Source organism: Podarcis muralis, chromosome 1 (assembly GCF_964188315.1).
Source record: "Podarcis muralis chromosome 1, rPodMur119.hap1.1, whole genome shotgun sequence".
Taxonomy (NCBI): Eukaryota; Metazoa; Chordata; class Lepidosauria; order Squamata; family Lacertidae; genus Podarcis; species Podarcis muralis.
Window position 1 is genome coordinate 29,488,614 of NC_135655.1, and position 22,873 is coordinate 29,511,486.

Sequence of the window (22,873 nt, forward strand, 5' to 3'; positions counted from 1 at the left end):
CTGCTTATCTACCACAGCCCTATATATTGTGTGTGTGTGTGTGTGTGTGTGTGTGTGTGTTATCATTGGGGCTCCTTTATTGCACAGACTGTTAAGAGGATAGTTACAGGTAGGTAGCTGTGTCGGTCTGCCTGTGTATCTGAAGAAGTGTGCATGCACACGAAAACTCATATAAATAACTAACTTAGTTGGTCTCTAAGGTGCTACTGGAAGGAATTTTTTTATTCTATTCAGAGGATGCAACCCCGCTCTCCTCGAATGGAGTTTTCACCCAACTTGAAGGGAGTGTGGATTTTCTATCAAGAGACTGCAGAATTAGTTCCTATATGCTCCCCTTGAGTTCCATGTAGTCCAAAGCCGAAACAGCATTTTCCTTGACCTGGTCTCGTTTTCAAGTTTCTCCTTTTCTCCCCGTAGTGGAGGGAGTGGTAGGGAATACCGCGGGGCGGCGGGGGTGGGGGAGCCACCATCCCCACGGCATACTATTCCCACGCATCCATCTCAAAAGCAGGAGAGGCCACTGATGCGCATGCGCCGAAAGCCGCCGCGCCACCTCGCGTCGGCAAACGAAGGAAGCGCGGGCACTACAATTCCCAGAATGCCTTTGGCTCCCAAGCGAGTCTTGCTTTATCGACGCTGTCAAGAACCGCTGGCGAGGCCCAGAGAAGAGGAAGAACGGCAAGATGGCGCTGACCAGGTTGGTTGAGGGCCTGAAGCGGCACCCTGCGAGGCGGTGGGAGCAGATTCCTCTCTCTTTTCCGGAGCTCGTTTTCTTTTGAACCGGAGTCCCAGGTTTTTGTTTATGGTAGTCGGTTGTGAGGAGGTTGCGATGGCGGCGCAGTTTCGCCAGTGAGGCCTGGACCGATCCGGGCATTTTCCTGAGAGGTTGATCCGAAGGCCTCGCTGTTTTCGTGGGGGTGGGGAGGCCTCTCTCCCGCCGGCATGTCTAGTAACGCCAACGGAATTTCGGTTTCGCCGGTGGTGGTGGTGGGTTCCCATCCACTGCTGGTGCGAATAGACCGCGATGGGGGCGGGGCGATGATCTGGGTTGCCGGATACGGGTACACTGATTCAGACGTGCTCTCGCTGTCGGCCGCACCTGGGCAAGGATGTAACCTCAGCCTGGAAGCTGTTTTTGTACCCCGCTCGGTTTTCATACGGGATGTCTTGTTGTGTTGGGAAAGGGCTTCTTCGCATGTTTTATGTCCAAGCGGGATTTTCACACGTTACGTTCAATTAGTGTACAATCTATACACAGAATTTGAGCTGTGTACTTGTAGCGTTATTCACACGCTACGACAGTTGAGCACTACGGAACGCACGTGCTCATTTGTAGAGACGGTTTGTACCTGTGTTCAGTGCAATGTGTGAACAAGGCTCTGGGGACTGTGGTATGAAGTGGGCTGTAGCTCCGTAGCAGAACACTTGCTTCACATGGAGACGGTTCTAGATTGAGTCATTGGCTGCTCCAGGTAGGGCTGGGAAATACTTATACCTAAAATCTTCTGCCAGTTAACATATGCAATACTGAGCTAAATGGACCATTGCAGTTTGTGTTGCCTCAAACAAAATGTTTCTCAGTGTGTTCTGTTTACACCTCCAGTTGCAGCTTATCAGGAGTAGCCAATTGATGCAGTGAATATATGAAATAAGCAAGACAGCGTGAAAGCCATGTTTACATTTTCATGTGCCATTGTTACATGTTAATCCCATGTATGCACGGTGAAAATACTTAACATACAGTGGTACCTCGGATTACAGACGCTTCAGGTTACATACGCATCAGGTTACAGACTCCACTAACCCAGAAATAGTACCTCGGGTTAAGAACTTTGCTTCAGGATGAGGACAGAAATCACGCGGCAGCAGTGGGAGGCCCCATTAGCTAAACTGGTGCTTCAGGTTAAGAAAAGTTTCAGGTTAAGAACGGATCTCCAGAACAAATTAAGTTCTTAACCCGAGGTACCACTGTATTCAGCTTTGTCAAACCATGTGCAGGCTTCAGGATTTTTTCTGACATCAGAAGATCATATGTGGAGTTATCTTGGATGTGATTTGATTAATCCTGAGTTAAACATTCCCAAATTGATTTGTTTTCCTATTTATGCATACCAGCTCAGTTGCTTAGACTTAGCATGCTGCTGATAATGCCAAGGTTGCAACTTTGATCCCCATATGGGACAGCTGCATATTCCTGCATTGCGGGGGGTTGGACTAGATGATCCTCAGGATCCCTTCCAATTCTACAATTCTAAGATTCTATGAAATACTAGAACTCATGGGCATCCAGTGAAGACTTTGGGGAAGGCTTTGCCTCATCATGCTGCAACAGCAAACTGAAGGAACATAAGTGTGAACGTGGTGTTAAGTGGTTTGATATTGAAAGGCTAGAACAGGGGTCTGCAACCTTTAACACAAAAAGAGCCACTTGGACCCGTTTCCGAAGGGGAAAAAAAAAGGGAGCCGCAAAACCGGGAAGGTGACGTCGGGACGGTGCGTGACTAACGCACGCACCGCCCCCATGCGACGTCACAGCCAGTACAGCGCCCGCCACAGTGGGGAGTGTCAGGGCGCACAATGCGCCTCCTCCCCTCGCTAGTATCCGCCCCGGAGCCGCGGCAGAGGTGTAAAAGAGCCACATGCGGCTCCGGAGCCGTGGGTTGCAGACCCCTGGGCTAGAACCTTGCCGCCCAAGGGTCACAGATTAAGTAGGTAAATAAATATGGGGAAGGCAAAGTGTTTCTTAGAGAAAGATCTGAAATATTTTCCTTGGAGCTTGAATTTGTTTTATTCTGGATTGTATTATTTGATGTTTTAATGTGTTGCTAACCACTTGGAGATTTTTTTTCTTTAAAATATAAATCGCTATAGAAATTAAATTATTAATAATAATAAATTTCATTGAGGGGGAAATTGCACCTAGACATTCTGTTTTGGCAACCATAACCTAGGTTTAAGGTGCCATTTGGGGGTTAGCTTATATATATGAGTTTCTAATGTGGTATTTTATTGGTGATAGTGGGTTGTATCCAATACTCCAGTGCTCCCCAACCTTTTTATCGCCGCTTGTTTGATAATTATGTTTGATAATTTTTCCGTGGCCCGCTTGTTTTGAGCTGAGTCCCCCCCCCTCCGTGCACTTACCTCACAGCAGCTTCTCTTCAGTCCCCACGTCTCCGACCTCGAGTCCTCAGTCCCCCCGTGGCACCTCCTCCTCGGCCAATGGCGTGAGGTTTGCCTTTCGGCCAATCAGGAAGCGGGAGGACTCGCTCCCTGATTGGCCAGGAGGAGCATCAGTGTAACAATAGTGAATTTTCATTCGCTATTGTCACACAATGGGCGGGCTTGAGAGGGCGCAATGCTCTGCGCCTCGGCCACCCACCACGGTGAAATGATTTGAAGTTCCTCAGGCGGCCCGGTGCCGATTGATCCACGGACCGGCACCGGTCCACGGCCCGGGGGTTGGGGAACACTGCAATACTCCACACATGTAATTCTGGCACAATGGGACTTGTTAAGTTTCCTCTTCCTCCCCAGCACTCCACCCATCTGCTTTAAACTCTCCCCTAATCCTCAGGAGCTGATTTTGAGGGCATGGGCTCGGTCCCTGCTCCTGCCAACCTAGCAGTTCGAAAGCACATCAAAATGCAAGTACAGTGGTACCTTGGGTTACAGACACTTCAGGTTATGCATTTTCAGGTTACGGATGCTCTGAAACTCAGAACTACTGGAACGGGTTACTTCCAGGTTTTGGCGCTCGCACATGCACAGAAGCGCTAAATCGTGCTATGCACAGAAGCGTTGAATCGCGTCACGCGTGTGCGCAGACACAGCACTGAGGGTTGCGAATGTGCCTCCCGCACAGATCACGTTTGCAACTTGAGGTTCCACTGTAGATAAATAGGTACCGCTCCGGCGGGAAGGTAAATGGCATTTCTGTGTGCTGCTCTGGTTCGTCAGAAGCGGCTTAGTCATACTGGCCACATGACCTGGAAGCTGTACGCCTGCTCCCTCGGCCAATAAAGCGAGATGAGTGCCACAACTCCAGAGTCGTTCGTGACTGGACGTAATGGTCAGGGGTCCCTTTACCTTTACCTTTAGAGGCTGGAGGGGACAGGCAAGGAAAATAAAGTTATTTTGCACACATGGAAATCTGTTGTGCCAGTGGAGCTGCAATGTTGGATACAGCCCACTGTCTTTTCTGTCTAGTTGGAGTAATGCTCAGATATGCTCATGCTTTAAACCAAATGTTTATTGTAACATCAGCATTGCAAACCAGTGGAAAGGAAGAATGATTTTGTCACAATAACTCAATATGGACTCTCCCTAAATCACCTTGGATTTTGTATCAGAACTGTAGCAGCAGGAACCTGATGTTTAGGAAGGAAAAGAGCTCTTTAGAGGCAAATTAGAGAAAATAAATCAAAAGCGCAGAACTGCAGTTTCTTTATAAAACAGTTTAATGGAATAAGAACAATATTTCATGTGTTGTCTAATGTATACAGATATAGTCCAAATATTAAGTTCCTTCTTTCTGTTTGCTTAGTTTTTTACCAGCACCAACTCAGCTATCTCAAGACCAGCTGGAATTAGAAGAGAGGGCAAGATCTCAAAGGGTGAGACAGACTGCATTGGTGTCATCACGAAGGGAGCCACCCCCTTACGGTTATCGGAAAGGATGGATACCACGAATGTTGGAGGTAAAGAGTGGTGTGCACAGTTGTTGACATGAATAATTATTTTAGTTACTTTAGAGAAGTGAGATCTTGGCTTTTGAATGTAAGGGCCTATAATATCTATTTCTGTAACTCTGCTGCTTACATAGATACCCATCCTAACATCTAGTTCAGTGGTGAGAAACTTGTGGCCTGCCAGATGTTGAATTACATTACTCCTGACCATTGCTCATGCTGCCTGGGGCTGATGGGATTTGGAGTGTGACAACATCTGCAGAGCCAGAGGTTTACTGTTCCTGAACTTCGTTGTATATTTTGTTTTTTCTTCAGCTTGTAAACCGTCTTGTGTATAGTAATATAAAAAGGCAGTATACAAATTAAAAGTGAAATGAAATGAAAATCCTAGCCTTTGCTGTTAGTTTTTGAATGACTAGTCTAGTACTAACAACACCTTCTTGTTTCTTTTGCCCATTTTGTAATCATTTCCAATTTATTTTACTGTATAGGATTTTGGAGATGGAGGTGCTTTCCCAGAAATTCATGTTGCCCAATATCCTCTGGATATGGGCCGAAAAAAGAAAATGTCCAATGCATTAGCTGTTCAAGTGGATGCAGAAGGAAAAATAAAATATGATGCTATAGCTCGGCAGGGACAGTCAAAAGACAAGGTAATAGACTTCCCAGATGCTTGTATATAGATACAGTTTTATTGTTTATGGATATTGTTTTATTTTACTTGGCTTACTAATTCTAATGCATCCTGGAAAAGTTTTGTTATGAATTGTAGATGAGTTTCTCACAAGTCCGACAGTACAGTGGCAGAACATGAGATTTATATCTTGAAAGTATAACATGTGAAGACACTTTTCTGAATCGCTACATTCTTAAGAAATAATACAGAAACACATTTCATAGCATCTGCCTATTATAAGGATGTGAGTCTTTATGTGGTCACATAGTCAACATCACTGAGGCCTAGTCTCCATATGCAGCAAAATTATGTATTAGAGTGGACTGTACCACTTCAGGCTGCAGGGCAGCATTCAAAAACACAACCTTCCATCCTCAGTTTGAAGTACTACAGCCAATTTTACCATCTTAGAATATTTCCACCTCATTCTGCTACATATATAGATCCAGGACCTAGAGTATTGTCCTTAAGCAGGGATCCCCAAACTCTGCCCTCCAGCTGTTTTGGGACTACAATTCCCATCATCCCTGACCACTGGTCCTGTTAGCGACGGATGATGGGAGATGTAGTCCCAAAACAGCTGGAAGGCCGAATGACTAAGGAGTAGGTGATTTGGCTATTCTCACAGTTGGTTGCTGAGGGTGTTGGTGCCCACTCCACTACTATGGTTGCCTACCCAGTCTACATGTCATGTTTCTGGGACCAAGGTAAGTAGAGATTGGGGAATCTACTTAGCTTCACCCAAGAATGGGAAGCCAAACAAAGGGATAGATGCTTGAGCACTACTTTCCTTGGTTGCAGGAACTGAAGGACAGTGAAGGTGGAGAAAGTTATATTGTCACCATATTAGTCTATGAACACACCAATTGTTCTGCCTTAAAGATCCAGTAGCCTTTAAAGTGAAAGGGAGCAAAACTGCACATGCAGCTAAATACGAAAGTGACCACACTAGCACTGCCTCTTCAGTTATGCAGCTCTGCTTCTCCTTTAAAGAGCAAATTGCCTTTTGAGGCTAGAACACACCATGCATACTCTGCATGGATACTTACCTGGCTCAGTCTTTACCCAGCCAAGATGAATGGCAAAGCCTCTTCCCAGTGCATTCTTATTAACCAAATAGGGAAACGAATCTGTCTTAATTACTGTGAGCTTTAGAAGTGAGTGTGAGACTATGATGAATCTGTGTTAATTATTTTGAAGTAAAATGATGTTTGTGGCATGTGAAGTGGAAACGTGTTTCTACCTAGTATTCCTAATGGTTCCTCAGAGTGTGATCGTCTCCACACAGACATATTCTGCTGTTTTTCCTTCAGTAGTGTGGGCTATTTCTCCAGGATTAAGGGAAGAGACAGTGTACCCAATGCTCAGCCTCCATGCATATAAATGCTAAACATGTGGAAAAGAGAGGACGAAGAGCATTTTCAACAACCTCCATCATGTAGCCTTGTCTTGGGAAAGAACCAAAGAGTCATGTGGGTCTGTCCTCCCAGTAGGGAAGACTCACCTTACTGCTTTGAGGAAACGTTTGTTCTCCATACATGAATGGGCAAGTGGGTAATTGCAAGCCTGTTATTACCAGTAAGGCTACCGCATTGTACTCGGTTTACTATCATTTTCTCATAAACAGTGGATAATGAATCGTGGCTTTATCATATTCAGAGCTTACTCGTTTTAATGTGGATAGAACATCATCTTCTTTCATTCTCTGGGATATTTTGAGCTTGGTTCTTCATGCTTTGAGATTCTTGGGGTTTTTATAGTTAATTACCATGAAGAAATATTGCTCTTCAAATGTCCTTCATTTGGCTTTGTGAGATGTGTTTCCATTGATACTCATTTAAAGGGTTGTTAATTCTGGAATACTTGGATGAGAATTGGAAAATCGTTCCTGCGCTAAATTATTAGTTGAGCTACAGGTCTGTTTTTATAGTTAGGCAAATGCCATAAAAGATGGAGAGGTGCTGCTTAGAGCAATCTCTTTTGGGGTGAATACTTGCCTCCTTGAGTAATGTTGAGCAATTAGGCTCAGTTTATGGATATATAGAACAACTTAATTCCTGGTTTGCTAGGACTTAGTTCTCTATTTCTTTATTTTTTACCATCATCTTTTCTTGTATATGTTGTGTTTTGGATATTAGAGTTTATAATACATTTTCCAGCTTTCACAGTTGTGTAATTATACACATGCTCTGAGAAAACTGTGTGGTATTACTGCCTCCCCCACAAGCAAAAGTTTAAGCAATCACAAAAGCATGTCACAGTAGCTTGAGAGAAATTACCTGGTAGCACCACAAAAAATAACACGTGTTAACATTTCTCTTGGCTCCCGGCATAGTCTGTAGTAAATGGTATATAGGTTTAGTTTGGTAGACACCTTTATACATGCATCCTGCTGCAACATAATTGCCTTATCCCATTTCTATTCAGGGAGGTTTTTAATGTGTGACATTTTAGTGTATTTTTGGTCTCTGTGGAAGCCTCCCAGAGTGGCTGGGGAAACGCAGCCAGATGGGCGTGGTACAAATAATAAATTATTATTATTATTATTATTATTATTATTATTATTATTATTATTATTATTCTAGATGGCAAAGGGGCACCAGTTCTTGAACCTGAAGAACATTGCCCAGAAGCTCTTAAAACGTTACCTTATTCTCTAAAGAAGAAAGCTGCCACAAAAATGTAGTGATGTTGATACCAAATGCAGTACATGCAGCAGCCATTTTAGGCGCGTCTGGTATGTGTGCAACCTCACACGCGTGCATCATGCCAAACCCAGATGTGACTTGAAAATCTCTCAAAAATGGGGGGCGGGGCAGAACAGGGTGTTTGCAGGCTTTTTCAATGGGTATTCAAATTATATGCAATTTAATGCAATCCGCTCACAAACCCTAACCCAAACTTCTCACAAATAAGCCCTCAATAATTCAAGCTTATTGACACAAATGTGTTTCACTTGTTCTGGTCTCAAAAATTAATAAATATGACAGCTTTGCAAAGCACTCTGTGTTGTCTGCTTTTTCTTAACCAATCAAACTCCATAATGCTTGCAATTTGTGCAACTTTTAAAGTTTCAGACCGCCATTGCACCAGAGGATGAGCTATTTCCTTGCAATTATTATTTATCTTTTACCTTCTGTTTTGTATTTTTTTCGTTAGCCACCTTGAGTACCATTTGGTGGAAAGGACATAAGCAAAATATCCCAGTAGCCCCAAATAGGGTATGAAAGAATTCCAGGTTTTTGATCAACTCAACTTTGATTCTATGGTCATGATAAAAAGGCTCCCGATTTGGAATTCTAAATATATTCTTAGTGTTTGGCCCTTATATGGACAATTCTATTTTGGAAAGCTAATCTAGTTTATTGTTGTTTTTTTAAATTAAATAAAGCTCCATAAATGAGGAGGGAAACGAAGCTCCACAAGTATGCAGGATTTTTTGTTCATTTACAGTATTCCCTTTTCATAATGCTGTTTTCAATGTTTCAGGTCATTTACAGCAAATACACAGACCTGGTTCCAAAGGAAGTTATGAATGTGGATGACCCTGATCTGCAAAGACCTGATGAAGAAGCTGTCAGAGAGGTATTGTGGTCAGTGATGCACCTAACTATTGAAGCCACTTGCATCTCGTCCAAGTGTTTAATGTAACATTTCTGATTGCAGCTTACAGAAAAGACTCGAGCAGCACTGGAAAAGTCTGTCTCCCAGAAAATTGCAGCAGCCATGCCAGTCCGAGCAGCTGATAAACTAGCTCCAGCTCAATACATTCGGTACTGGACAATTTTTGGATTGTTGAAATTTCTTTGCATGCAAAGTTTAATGTAAGGCCTTTTTTGTGAGTGTGAAACATAACCATTATCTCAGGCCACAAGCAGTTACATGAGTGTTAAGAAATTATTGCTGTTTAATGAAATGTGATATTAGTCCTGTTACAGAGAACGTGATGTACTTAGCTATGCATAGGAAACTGTGTGGCTATGTGTTCTCTTCTTGGTTTGTTTCTGATAATGAACTTTCTTGCAATAAATATATGATGGTTTTTATGGTCCATAAATGGTGAATAGCACAATGAGGGCTGTGAAGCTACCTTCAAATATATAGGTCTGAAATACAGGGTATCCAGTTGGAAAGATTTTTACTATCCTACCAGTAAAATTGGATAGGAATTAGAACATCGGGCTCTGCTGTATGATTGAAACAGAGCTCTATAGTTCAATGTGTGCTCAGTTTGAAAGAACAGTGACACATCATCTACTTCTGCACTTCTACTCAAGTGTGTATGCTTGGCAATCCAATGTCTGTGAGCAAAACTAAAATTCTGGCAAAGTAAATAAGAGGCTCATTAGAGGCTCTGTACTGATAACTGAATTTCTTCCTTGTTTTTTCAGATACACACCATCACAGCAAGGTGTGGCCTTCAACTCTGGTGCAAAACAGAGAGTTATTAGAATGGTGGAGATGCAAAAAGACCCCATGGAGCCACCAAGATTCAAGTAAGAATCAGAAATGTACAACTATTGTGCCTTAGAGGGTCCAGGGACAGAGACTGACATACTAAGTTTACTATATTTTTCAACTCATTAGGATTAACAAGAAAATTCCTCGTGGGCCACCATCACCTCCAGCTCCTGTAATGCACTCTCCCAGCAGAAAGGTAATGGACAACTGTGACAACTCTTATGTAACATTTTTGAACATCTGATGCATAAAGTATGGAGGATTCAAGTGTACGTATCGGCAGACAATCCGTTGGGGGCCATTGGGCAGGAACTGTTTTTCTCCAGCCTCAGGGAAGTTAACAAGCTATCCCAGCATGAGACATGATGGAGAGTGGGATGGACATGGATTACAATAAAATGTAATTTTGAGGTGTCAGTTCAGAAAGTTTTAAAAATGGATGGATGTAAGTTCTTCTAAGTATCTGTATTGGTACCACTGCTTTTTAACTTGTTGATAAATGGACTGGAGTTGGGAGCAAGCAGTGTGGTGGCCAAGTTGAGATTGACACCAAATTATTCAGTTTGGTGAAACCCAAGATTGTGAAGAGCTCCAAAAGAATCTCTACAAACTAGGTGAATGTACAAAAGAATAGCAAAAGTGGTTCAATGGAAATTGAGGGGAAAGATCCTAATTTCACATATTACGCCAAGGAGATCTGAGAGCAGTGACTTACCAGAAAAGAAAGATCGGGTTTGTGGTGGAGAGCTCAGTGAAACAGCTACTTGCTCTGCAGCAGCTGTGAAAAAGATAAATTCCATTTTAGGAAACCTTAGGGCATCTCAATCAAAAATATAATTGCTGCTAATGCTTGCAACCACACTTGGAATATTGTGTGTAGTTATGTTTGTCATACCTGAAAAATGATATTGAAATCCTGAAAATAGTTGCACAAAGGGACAACTAAAAGGATCAGAGGCTGCAGCAGCTCCCCTAGAAGGAAGAGTACAGTGTCTTGGGATTCATAGTTTATAAAAAACGTAAGCAAGGGGGAATAAGTTTCAGGGCCATAAAATTATGCACAGCATGGGGAAAGAGAATAGAAAGTTGTTTTGTCTCCTTGTCTCATAATACTAGAACCAGGGTCATTCAATAAAGCTACTCAGTCTGAGAAACAGGTTGTTGGGCTAGATGGATCTTTGACCTGAGCTAGAATCATGGAATTGTAGAGTTGGAAGGGACCACAAGGGTCATCTAGTCTAACCCCCTGCAGTGCAGGGATCTTTCGCCCAATGTGGGGTGCGAATCCACAACTCTGAGATTAAAGAGTCATGTTCTACCAACTGAGCTATGTTCCCCCTGGTTAGATTGTCTAGTGATGTTCCAGATTTTTTTGTTTTTCTTTTCCCTATAGCTTGTGGCTAGACTTGCTTGCTTGAGAGGTCTGGAGCCATCTATTCTGTAGGCACCTTGGCATGGTAAACCTTGTTCATTCATTCCTGATAGCTACTTGAGCAATGTGGCAATGTTTGTAAAAGCCATGAATGTTCTTTGGGCTACTATTTGTTGAAGAAACTTTCAGTGCTACCAATGAGGATTATGTGAATTAAACTCATTGGATACAGATCGAAGTTCCCATTTTGGGGAGTTGGACTGGATACACTGACCTAGGTCTTCCCAAAAAGTTTGGTATCTGAGGTTTAAACATTCAGCTACTGTTGCCAGAATTGCTGATAGCTTCTCTTTTAGTTTTAGCTTTCCAGGAGATGCAGCTTGAATGAACATGACAATTGCTGGGGGGGGGGGGGGGACATTTCACTGTGTTTTGTTGACACTTCCTATTTGACGGTTCATGGCTACTCAGCTACTGTGTTTCAGAATGGGAATGAATCCCCGCCTCTCATTGGTAAAAAGGGGAAAAAATCTAAAATCTCTTTACCTCTTCTCTGTTCAGATGACCGTGAAGGAGCAACAAGAATGGAAAATTCCTCCTTGCATTTCAAACTGGAAAAATGCTAAGGTAATTAACTTGTCATAACGTCAAACTGTAATGTTGCATCCTGCTGGGGAAACTCCTCAAAAAATGATCTGCAGTCTGAATGATACTTTAAAGCATCCAGAGCTGAGTAAACCAGCTGTGTTCAGAAAGGAGGTTGCAGTGATAGGGCTTGACTCTTCTCTGCCTTTTATCTTAAAACTGCCAAGATGACAAGGGCAAAGAATTTGCTAGATAGTAAATTGCCGTTTTGCAGTGATCAGCTGTGGTTAGGCAAAGGAAAGTATTTAAAATTCCCTCATACTGCTGTTTGCAGGGTATGGAACCAATTTGCCCTGATGCTCTCAAGCCTTTACCAAAAAGGATATATTCTTGCAGTAGCATCTATTTATCCGAGCCATTGGAAGTGTTGGACTTGAATCAGAAAGAATTAGATTCAAATCCCCACTTAGTCATTAACCCTATATGATTACTTTGGGCCGGTTGTGTACACTCAGGCTATCATACTTCACAGGACTGTTGCTGTAGATTGGGGTAGTCATATATACACAATGGAGTTGGAGCAGGATACAAATGGGAGGAATTATATAAAATTATTTACTGGTTCACATTTATGGTAACTAGCTTCTGTTGCAGTAAGTGTGTATATGTACCACCTTCTCTGTCTACCAACTAAGGTCTATGATGTTGCTAGAAAAGCTTGTGCCACAATAAATTGGTTATTCTTCAGTTGCCTCAGCTGCCTTTGTGTCTCTTCTATACTCTGAGCTATTTTTCTCTTTTGCAAAGGCCCTTTGTTGTCCTATTCAGAGAACAATGACATTGACAGTTCAGTGCTTGCAGGAAGAGGGAGTAGTGATGAATTCCTGTGATGTTTAGGATAATCCTTGTTATTAGAACTACTGTGGCAGAGAATATCACATTGAGGCCACTGAATATGTCATAGGTGCAGGGGTTTCTTTGATTCTTTTAATAAAACTTTAGTTTGTAGAAACATGATTTAATTTTCCCAGCAACTTAAACATGTTTGGTGCTACTTTTATTTGGAATGTTATTCCCATTGTTAAATAAATGTGCTCAGGATTGCAGCTTCAGTCAGATACTTGGTGGTGGTGGTACTAATCACTCCTGCATTTGTTGGGATTCTTCAGTATACAACAAATAGTGAAAAGGGAAAACGTGTTGCATAGATAGAATCAAGGAAGTTTTAAAGACCATTTTAAATCTTGAAACTGAGAGAAGTGTATTACTTCAACTAATGCCATAAACAGGGGCTTGGTGTATGGAGGATTACAAAAGTAGGAACCAAACAATGCAACTACTTGCACCTAGAGCAAATGAACTGCCCTGAGACCTTCGGGTATAGGGCGGTATAGAAACTAATTAATTAATATTGAATTACAAGTAAGGATTTGGGGCAGCTTCTTGGCATGCCATGTCTTTTCTTTCGTGATCAACTGTCTTGTCTGTTTTTCCTCCAGGGTTACACCATTCCATTAGACAAGCGCCTGGCTGCGGATGGCAGAGGACTGCAGACTGTCCACATTAATGAAAACTTTGCCAAGTTGGCTGAGGCTCTCTACATTGCTGACAGGAAGGTCAGGCTATAGGTGCTTCTCTGCAGTGCATCTTTCTGAGTAATTTCTTTCCACATAATAAATTTGAGCAGCATTGCAACTTTTAGCCGGTTGCTTGGAAACGGCTTTGTGTCAGTAGTGTGGCATGGCTTCTACATTGTTCTTCTAGCCCTCGTCTAGTTTCTTGATCGGCCCAAAGCAGCTGGCTGTTTCCAGTTCTGGACTGTACATCCTGTTTTATATTACCACTCAAAAGCATAAAAACTAGGTCTTCTTGTTCTCTCCTTACCATCTGGCTGTGCTCTGAATCTTGTGCAGGCTCGTGAGGCTGTGGAGATGCGAGCCCAGGTGGAGCGGAAGATGGCCCAGAAGGAAAAAGAGAAGCATGAGGAGAAACTCCGGGAAATGGCCCAGAAGGCCAGGGAGCGAAGGGCAGGGATCAAAACCCATGTGGAGAAAGGTACATCCCATCCTACTGCGGTTTTCATAAAATATTCCAAAGAGGGTTCTGCACATGACAGGTGTACTGACCTTATCAGGAAGACTGCACTATATGCAGTTACAGAAGGATGGCTTCATTCTGGAGGTCTCTACATGCATAGCGTTCCAAATGCAAAAAGAATGCAGCTCATTTCTATGCATGTTTATGTGGAAGTAAGTTCTCCTTTGTTGAGTGGCGTCCAAGTAGGTGTGCATAGAATTGTAGTTTAGGTGGCTTCTTGTTAATGGCATGTAACCTTTAGATGAAAACTAAGGAAAGCACTAAAGTTGTTGGGCCACTTGTTCATTTCGTGAACAAGTGTAGAATTGTTAGGAGACCCTTCAACTTCTGAGTACTTAGTCCACCATCCACTGTGTTCTTCATAGCTGCAAGTTCAGCTTCCACTATGTTGCTGTTAACTCACATAAGAGATGGCTGCATGTAATTTTGAATTTCAAATGTATCTGTGCAGAGGATGGGGAAGCTAGAGAACGTGATGAAATCAGACATGACAGACGAAAAGAGAGACAGCACGACCGGAATCTTTCCAGAGCAGCCCCTGACAAAAGGTAAAGTTGTTCAGCTAATAATAACTGGGCAGTTTACTACTTGGTCAAGGTAAATGTAAAACGTTTGATTCTAACCTAAAAAAATAGTATTCATTTGGTTGTTGTTTTGTATTAAGTTACTGTTTATATAAAATTTATATACCACTTCATTGGAGAAAACCTCAAAGCAATTTACAAGATTTGGAAATGTACATACCTGTGGTGCAGTGATTTCTGGTGTGCTATAGCACACTATTATGTTAAAGGTAGTGTGTGTCAATTTTTGTGCTTCTATGTATTAAGTGCTTGTGTGTTCTTCTGCATATCTGTATAGCACTAGTTCCTTAGTTTCTCTCTATCAGCCCCAAAGGAGGGACTAAGGATGTATTATGATGGGATCTGCATCTGATGGGAACAAGATTCAGGTAGGTAGTTGTGTTGGTCTGACGCAGTTGAAATATATAAAAAAAATTTAAAAAAAATTAGTAGCACTTTAGAGACCAAGAACAAACTTAGTTGGTCTCTAAGGTGCTACTGAACAATTTTTTTTTATTTATTTTTTATATATTTTGATGGGAACAAGTTAACTTTGAGGATTAGCATGGAGAACACAATCATGGAGTTAGACAATCTATGAACTTTTAAAATGTGGGGAGCGGTTATGGTTTTGTTTATTATTAAGATATATATTGTTGTTTTTATACTGTAAACCACACAGTAATCCTTGGAGGAAGAGAGGTATATAAATTTAATAAATAATACCACTACCATGTTCTTGCTTTTGATGGTCAGACAGGAGAGTGACACTGTAGAATGCAATATTTACCCTTAGGCAAGAATGATGCTCGGATAAAGGCTTGAATGTGGCATGTTCTCCTGTGCCCATCATGTAGATTTTTCCCCACCTAGTTTACTCTTAGGTTGCACACTTTGTGCCAGCCGGACTAGCTGTCTATTGTATTTTGAGAACCATTTCTTTGCAGGGTGGAGTGATTTTTAAATCGCCCAGGAAAAAACATTAATGGATTAAATTTGCATCTGAAGATTTAAATTGTTTCAAATCATTTCCCTTGTTTTAATTTATGCACATCCTGAGCAAGCATACGTGTGAACTAGCTGCTAGAATAACTAACACACAATTAATTGTGTTAAGTAGCAAATTAATAAGAACCTTTATGCAATATATTCCACAACTTTTATGCAGCCCAGTTCTTTTGCGCAACAGAATTATACCTGCTTTGGAGACAAAGGGGACAGTTTAATTTTACAGTCTGTTTCTGTTTGGCCCTTTCTGTATTACCTTTCTGTATTCTGTATTACAAGCAAGATAACTTCCTTGAAGTTGAATGCTAGAATCCAAAGACGCGTAAAACTTGTTCCTAACGACCTAAGAGGACTTTAGGTTTGTTTGTTCTGAAAGAGCACTCCCCTTGCTGTTGCCCAGGCTTGTATGGCAGACTATTTTTTGAAGTTGAGAGTTTCCAAAACAGTTTGTCATGGTGTGGTCAGCTTTATGAAGATGGAAAAGTGCAAAGGAACCACTGGGTAGTTCAAATGTCATTCATGACTAAGTTATTCCTGTGTTCAAGCAAATCAGCACTGCTTCCTCAAAGTATGTCTACCCCCCCCCCAACTGCAAAACTCTCAGTCTGACTTCCAGCATCTTTATTCTGAATAAACGTCCTCACATGGAAGTTTTAATTGTTGATATTTTTGAAACATAACCAGTATACAATGTTGTTAACTCAGGTCGAAGTTGCAAAGGAATGAGAACAGAGATATTAGTGAAGTCATTGCCTTGGGTGTTCCTAACCCTCGGACATCCAGTGAGATCCAGTATGACCAAAGGCTCTTCAACCAGAGTAAGGTAAGTAATGCCATCCATTGCTCTGGAAAGTTATCACTACATTTGAAGGAGACAAGTGCCATGTATATGGCCAGATGTACAGCATTTAAAAAATTGGTGCGACATAAAATAAAAATACCCTAAGCCAGGCACCTCAAACCTGTGGCCCTCCAGATGTTTTGGCCTACAACTCCCATGATCCCTAGCTAACAGGACCAGTGGTCAGGGATGATGGGAATTGTAATCTAAAACATCTGGAGGGCCGAAGGTTGGGGATGCCTGCCCTAAGCCATGACATGTCAGCCAATAGATTGAACAACCCATATTTTATTTCGTCTTTTTCCAAATAGCTCACTGTGTAGCAGATCTGAAAACAGTTATTTGAGCCTATGTTCATAATTTTCAGTAATTCTAATTTAAAGTACTCAGATGACAACAACTAGGAACCTGTAACTAGTGTGTGTTGCAGGTTATACATTTGTTGTGGAAAATATTAGGCTGGTGGGGAGTGGGTAGGAAAGGAATTGAACTCTGAAGACACATGTCCTCAAGATTATTTTTGTAATGAAGGGGCAGCTACCAAGCACACTGTACTGTTGCGTTCCAGACCAAGAGAGGCCACAGGAAAAGGCCTATTAAAGCAAGCGCCACATCCCAGAATGGGATAGCCCTATCCTAGAACACATTGAGTGAAGGAAAGCAAACTCGGCACTTCCTCCGGACAATACAATTAAACAGCTTCATTTCCTCTACAGCACTAGATTCTAACACCAACCCTTGCCTTTCAGTTGTTAAGAATTCAACATGTGAATTAGAGGTAGATAACCTTTGGCCCTCAGGAAAATTTTATGCAGTACTGATTTTAAAAACCATCTGCAAGTGATCAGTTCAAACCTCTGGCATACAATAATCTGCCCATCCCCACAACCTGCTAGGCTGAGGAGGAGGAGGTGGCAGAAAGAGATGAAGAGCCCCCCCCCCCCGCTTTTGGCTCTGACCCTTCATCATGTGCCTCCTACCAAATTACCCCGAAAGGAGGTAATGTGGCCCTCAACTGGAAAAATGGGTGCCCACTCCAGTATAATTTAATACAAAATAAGCCACCTCTAAATATAACTTAATATATTACCAAAGCCCCTCAATGAGCAGTGGTTAGAAAACTATGGGTAGGTTAAAAGTAAAATGCATTGCACTATCCTGCAATATTGCCTTCATTATGGGTAAATTTAGCTTTCACTATAATAGTGTTTCAAAGCATGCAACACTTCTGTTTAGCGGAGAAGAGTGCCCTCTGACACCACTGTGGTTGGAGGCTAAACCTGAACCTGGTATCCCAAGCCATTGAGAACCAAGTTTCTCCTTTCATCTGAATAGTTCTATCCTTTTCTCTTACGCTAGTATGCAACAAAGTTGGGACTTGTTGGTTTTATGAGGAATTTCTGTTCTCCCAGAGAATGCTGTATTCTGACTCTAAATAGCAATCTACCTAATGCGGTTAGGTAGGTTTTGGAGGAGTATTGATGACTTCTAAGGGAACCTGTTTTTGGACATTGTGCTTGTTAGTATCCAACTAATATAGATGGTTTTGGTGTTCTGCTAGGGTATGGACAGTGGCTTTGCTGGAGGAGAAGATGAAATTTACAATGTCTATGACCAGCCCTGGAGAAGTGGTAAAGACATGGCCCAGAACATCTACAGACCTAGTAAAAATGTGGATAAGGACGTGTATGGTGATGATTTGGAGGCACGAATAAAAACTACTAACAGGTATGGAAATTTCAAGTATTTCCAATTGTATTTTTACTACTAGAACATTTGATTTACTACTTTCTTTTGGTCTCACAGGTTTGTTCCTGATAAGGAATTTTCTGGCTCAGACCGCAGGCAAAGAGGTCGAGAAGGACCAGTTCAGTTTGAGGAGGATCCTTTCGGTCTAGACAAATTCTTGGAGGAAGCCAAACAGCATGGGGGCTCAAAAAGGCCTGATAGTAGCCGTCCTAAAGAACATGAGCATGAAGGCAAGAAGAGAAGGAAAGAGTAAGGAATTGGTTTCAAGCATTTTAAACAAGACTGCAGGGGATTGTCTAAACCACCTGACAGTTCCTGTATAGTGGATATAGGCACCCAGCTAAAGGGACACTTTTGCCCAAGGAACAGAGGAAGTAACGAAAAACTGGACCACTGAATTATAGGTTTTGTGTTTGGGGCTCTAGCTTTGTGCTGCCCCTTTGTTTTTACACAGGTGGAGCTCTGTTCTCTTAAGGTCAGAATAAGCTGCCTGGTGTATATGGAGTTCTTAGTTAAAGCTGCTTATTCCATCTGATAATACTCCCCCTTGTACATAGTTTGCCCTGCTTCTGCTGTAACGTATGTGAGAGGGGGAAGAAAGTGTATTGTGGTTCATTTGCTCTGCTGTGATTGTATAGTTCATTCATCTTAAGCTTATGAGAAACAGCTGGATTCATTTAACTGAGATGAATACATATCCAAGTTTATTTTAGTTTCTTTATACAGCAGTGAAATAAAGTCTCCTTCCTTTAACTGATGTCAGCAGTTCTTCTGTTTGAAAAGTAGCCTTTGCTTTTCTGACGTTTCACATCAAGCTGAAAGATTGAACAAACACAATTGCTAGTAAGGCAGTAGAAGAAACAATCTTAATATCCATATCAATGTTGATATACTTAATATATTCATTTTTGAGGTGATGTTCCACATAAGTTGAAACCACTTTTCATAAAACATTTGTGTAAGTTTCTACGAATCAAGGCCTGTTATGAACCCCTAATGAAATACGTTTTTGGCTGAAAGAAATACCAGATCAGCTTATTAATTAAAATTACCTAGGATTACTACAATGTGTTTCAGATACAGCTTCATAAATGGCTTTCAACATTTAATTATGCCTACTTTCAACTGTAAATGCACTGACTAATGATCAACCAACTTTCCTTTATTCAATATACGCCATTTCACATTTAGAACTTTAAACATTATAGATTTCCATAACCTCACACCCCACGAAATTTTCAAGACTCATTTTCATTTGTGAAGTAAATGTCTGTGAAAAGACTGTTAGACTGAACTTATTTCAGGTATGAATTGAACTATGAAGGATAGAACATGAGAGCCGTTTTATTTATTTCTCTTCTTTCCTGTAAGAACCTGAAGGTGGGGTGCATAATTTTCCTCTCCTTCATCCTTGTAACAATCCTATGAGAAGGGTTAGCTGAGAAAAGAATAAGTGGTACAAGGTCTCTGAAATGTTCCTTGGCAAGCAGGCTTTGCATTGGGCTCCTTTTAATTGGCACCAAATGCAAAACCCACTGGAACTGGTTGCACTTAGGATCTCTTTATGGAAGTTCCCTAGTACATCCCTGCTGAAAGTTAGGTTTGTAAAGCATAGCTTAACAGCCTGGCTTGCAAAGACCCAAGAAGCACACTTAAGAACATGCCCCTGAGTATTTCAACTCCAGCCCACCACCTCTGCTGCAACTGGAAGCGGTAGAGATAAAATGTAGCTATCCTTTGTGAATAAATGTTTGTGGATGACAATGCTAACTAAGGTGCCTCTCAAGTACCACAACAGAGTACAGTGGTACCTCGGGTTACATATGCCTCGGGTTACATACGCCTCAGGTTACAGACTTTGCTAACCCAGAAATAGTACTTTGGATTAAGAACTTTGCTTCAGGATGAGAACAGAAATTGCGTCGTGGTGGCGGCGCAGCAGCAGGAGGAGACCCCATTAACTAAAGTGGTGCTTCAGGTTAAGAACGGACCTCCGGAACAAATTTAAGTACGTAACCAGAGGTACCACTGTATGTACAAATCAGCTGTGTCAGTTTTCTCCTTTCCCTGTTCTCTGTGGTCAGCTCGGCTTGGGAAAGTGGTGGGTTGAGGCTTAACACTAGCATTGCCCCCTACTCAGTGCTGCCTGTAAAGGGGGGGGGGGGTAGAATTACTATAACACAGTAGGAAACAATTCTCTTCCTCCTCCACGCAATCAAGCAATGAGACCGTGTTAGGAGAGCGCAAACTCACCCTCTCCTTGCTCAGACCATGATGATATATTACACCCTGTAGATCAGGAGTGGGTAAAACAACGACATGCCACCAAATGCTGGCTCTCAAGACTCCCCAGTCCACACCTTTCTCTTTTACCAATCTGGAACATGTTCTTTAACTGTGGTGCCGCCTCTTGCTTTTCTATATGGACAGGTGGATGGATAAAGCCTCTGGTTTTGCATGGCTCTTAGATAGCCTCCTGTAAGTCACATCCATTGCTCTGCCCACTTTCTGGACCCCATCCACCACTGGGGTGTAGGCCTAGAAGGTTGTCCATGAGGGATTATGCCCCTTGGACTGAAAACTATTCACTCCCCTGCTTATAAATCTGTTGTATTTATGCAAGTCTCAAGTCACTTATTAGGTCTGAACTTGTGAAAGGTCTGAAATGTGCAACAAACAAGCTAACCAGGCCATTCTCAGTGTTCAGCTTTAAATATAAAATAGCAATTCTCTTCTAGGATAAGAAATTCAGTATGCACAGCCTCTTACCTTAGCTCCTTCTAGAATATGAGTGTCTTTCTGCAAAGTATTTTTAAGACCTTCTTCTGTAGAAAATCCAACCCAGCCAAAACCTTTGTGGAATCCCGTTTCTTTATCCTAATCATCCAAAACAAGTACGTTGAATTGATTTAGATTTGATGGATCCTATGTGCTTAATCAACTACTGCTTAAATGCTACTTCAGGATGGACTACATGTGCCCTTTTCACCTTCAGCAGAAACCTGGTGAACAGCGTCGTGCAGAAAGCCATTACCAGTCATAAATGTTAAACAACTGGCAAATTATATTCTCTTCCCAGCAGACTAGGAAGTTTCCTAGCCACTTATTTTACTGGTTTATGGGGGATGACAAGAATGAATTTGCTGGAAACTAACTAGTTGCCTCAGGAGTAGCCAACGTGGTGCCCTCCACATGTTGTTTAACTCAAACTTCCATCAACACCAGGCATCATGCACAAAGGCGACAAACGAGTACCTTGGTTGGTTCCCCCATAGTTACCTTATACTGGGGGGGTTGAGAATTTCCTGGGGGAAACTAATTTTGGATAGGCCACTGGGAACGGGTGGAGTTATAGCTGAAATCCTATAAGCTGGGAGTAAATCCTCATTAAAAGAGGACTTACTTGTGAGTAGACATATGTGATTGCACTGTAAATTAATATAAAATTAAAAGGAAAGCAGTTACTCTACAAGTCACGTTTTGTACTTTATGGAACATGATCTAGCCATTGTTGCATAATTAACCCTTCCACTGAAATTAAGATTTCAGTACAAAAGTAATGCATTCCAATGAAACTCAAAGTGCTCATTTTTTGATGTCTTGTCGTTGTGTTAGCACAGCAAAAGCTGTGTGTGTGTGTGTCCGTGTCCCTGATTTAAATACACAAGCAGTGAACAGCACAAGATAGGAAACTATCATAAAGTGGGAACTGTATGCCCTTCATATTAAGTGGATATCCCTGAGATATCAGTGTCTGAGCGCAAGCAGCCCTTAGATGCAGATATCACAGAGGGCAGAAACTAGCTGAAAGTCCATCTGAAAATAAAGTTTGTAAAATGCATGGGAAGAAAAAGAACTATTGGTGGCCTCTGCTAAGTGTGTTCAAATACAGTTCTAAAGGTGCCAGCAGGGAATACTGCATTGTCTCAATAGTTTGAATTTTTCTTTTATAATTTTCAGATGCATTTTAAAATGCAGGTGATGATACCAACTGGATATTAACATTTGTTAGGTGGCTTTGTGCCAGACCTGAATTTTACTGTTATATGTAAATTGCAATTGTATAAAACTAAAACGCGGTGGAGAAGAAATATTTTGTTGAGTTTAGGTTCAGTTAACGGCAGTGATACTCACAAATGGCAGCAGGCATTTTCTCACAGAGCCAAACTGAGCAAAATATTGTTTTACTTCATCTGCAAAAACAGAGAGAGTCATTTATCAAACCAGGTTGTCTTGGGGCGTTACTGTGCATGACGACGACGTGATTTTTAAATTAGGACGAGAATAGTGGAGATCCTCTTAGGGCTGCAAACATGGAAGATGGACAGCTGCAAAAGAATTCAGAGCGCTGCACCGTTGCAGAGGAGAGGGGGTTTCTGTAGGTGCTGCTTGCATGGCGTCAGCCGAAATCCCTTCCTCTGTAGCCCTTTAGCCGGGGTACAAAGCCCTCGGCACAAGAAAGAAGGTGGGTTCGACTCACGTCTCGGGCCTCCCAAGCATCTGATGCAGGGATGGAGAAAAGGGCTTAAAACCTGGGGAGCGGGAGGCGCCCACGCTATAACCCCGGCTAGCCTTCTTTTAAGACGCCAAATGGGCCGACTTACAGCACCTCTTGGGACTCTCTGAAACCCCTACCCTAACCCCGCACCCCACTCACTTGGCCCCGCCGTCCAAGGCACGCGGGCAACGAAGACCTCGAAGAGCCGCCGGGAAGGACCTGCCGCCGCCATCTTGAAAGCCAGGAGGAAGTGAGGCGGGCTCTCGCCGGCCAGCCAATGGGGAGGCGCGCTCTTGCCCTTTCCGCTGAGCGCGAGCAAGGTCACTCCCGGC

The 22,873-nt window shown here is 42.2% G+C and overlaps 2 protein-coding genes across 2 annotated transcripts; one reads left to right on the forward strand and one right to left on the reverse strand.

Annotated features, from left to right (window-relative positions):
• The first annotated feature begins 559 nt into the window (after nt 1-559).
• SNW1 (SNW domain containing 1) lies at nt 560-18,796 on the forward strand. Its single transcript, XM_028718517.2, has 14 exons — nt 560-697; nt 4,547-4,700; nt 5,183-5,344; nt 8,857-8,952; nt 9,034-9,140; nt 9,759-9,863; nt 9,955-10,024; nt 11,762-11,827; nt 13,285-13,401; nt 13,699-13,840; nt 14,334-14,430; nt 16,159-16,276; nt 17,856-18,022; nt 18,101-18,796. Exons 1-14 carry the CDS (start codon nt 684-686, stop codon nt 18,294-18,296), a joined length of 1,611 nt encoding a protein of 536 aa, XP_028574350.1. The 5' UTR covers nt 560-683; the 3' UTR covers nt 18,297-18,796.
• On the reverse strand, nt 18,726-22,831 carry SLIRP (SRA stem-loop interacting RNA binding protein). The gene is made up of 4 exons (XM_028718542.2): nt 22,701-22,831; nt 22,178-22,236; nt 20,813-20,920; nt 18,726-18,858 (listed from the first exon to the last, which is right to left on the reverse strand). Exons 1-4 carry the CDS (start codon nt 22,771-22,773, stop codon nt 18,793-18,795), a joined length of 306 nt encoding a protein of 101 aa, XP_028574375.1. The 5' UTR covers nt 22,774-22,831; the 3' UTR covers nt 18,726-18,792.
• Between the last annotated feature and the right edge of the window lie 42 nt (nt 22,832-22,873).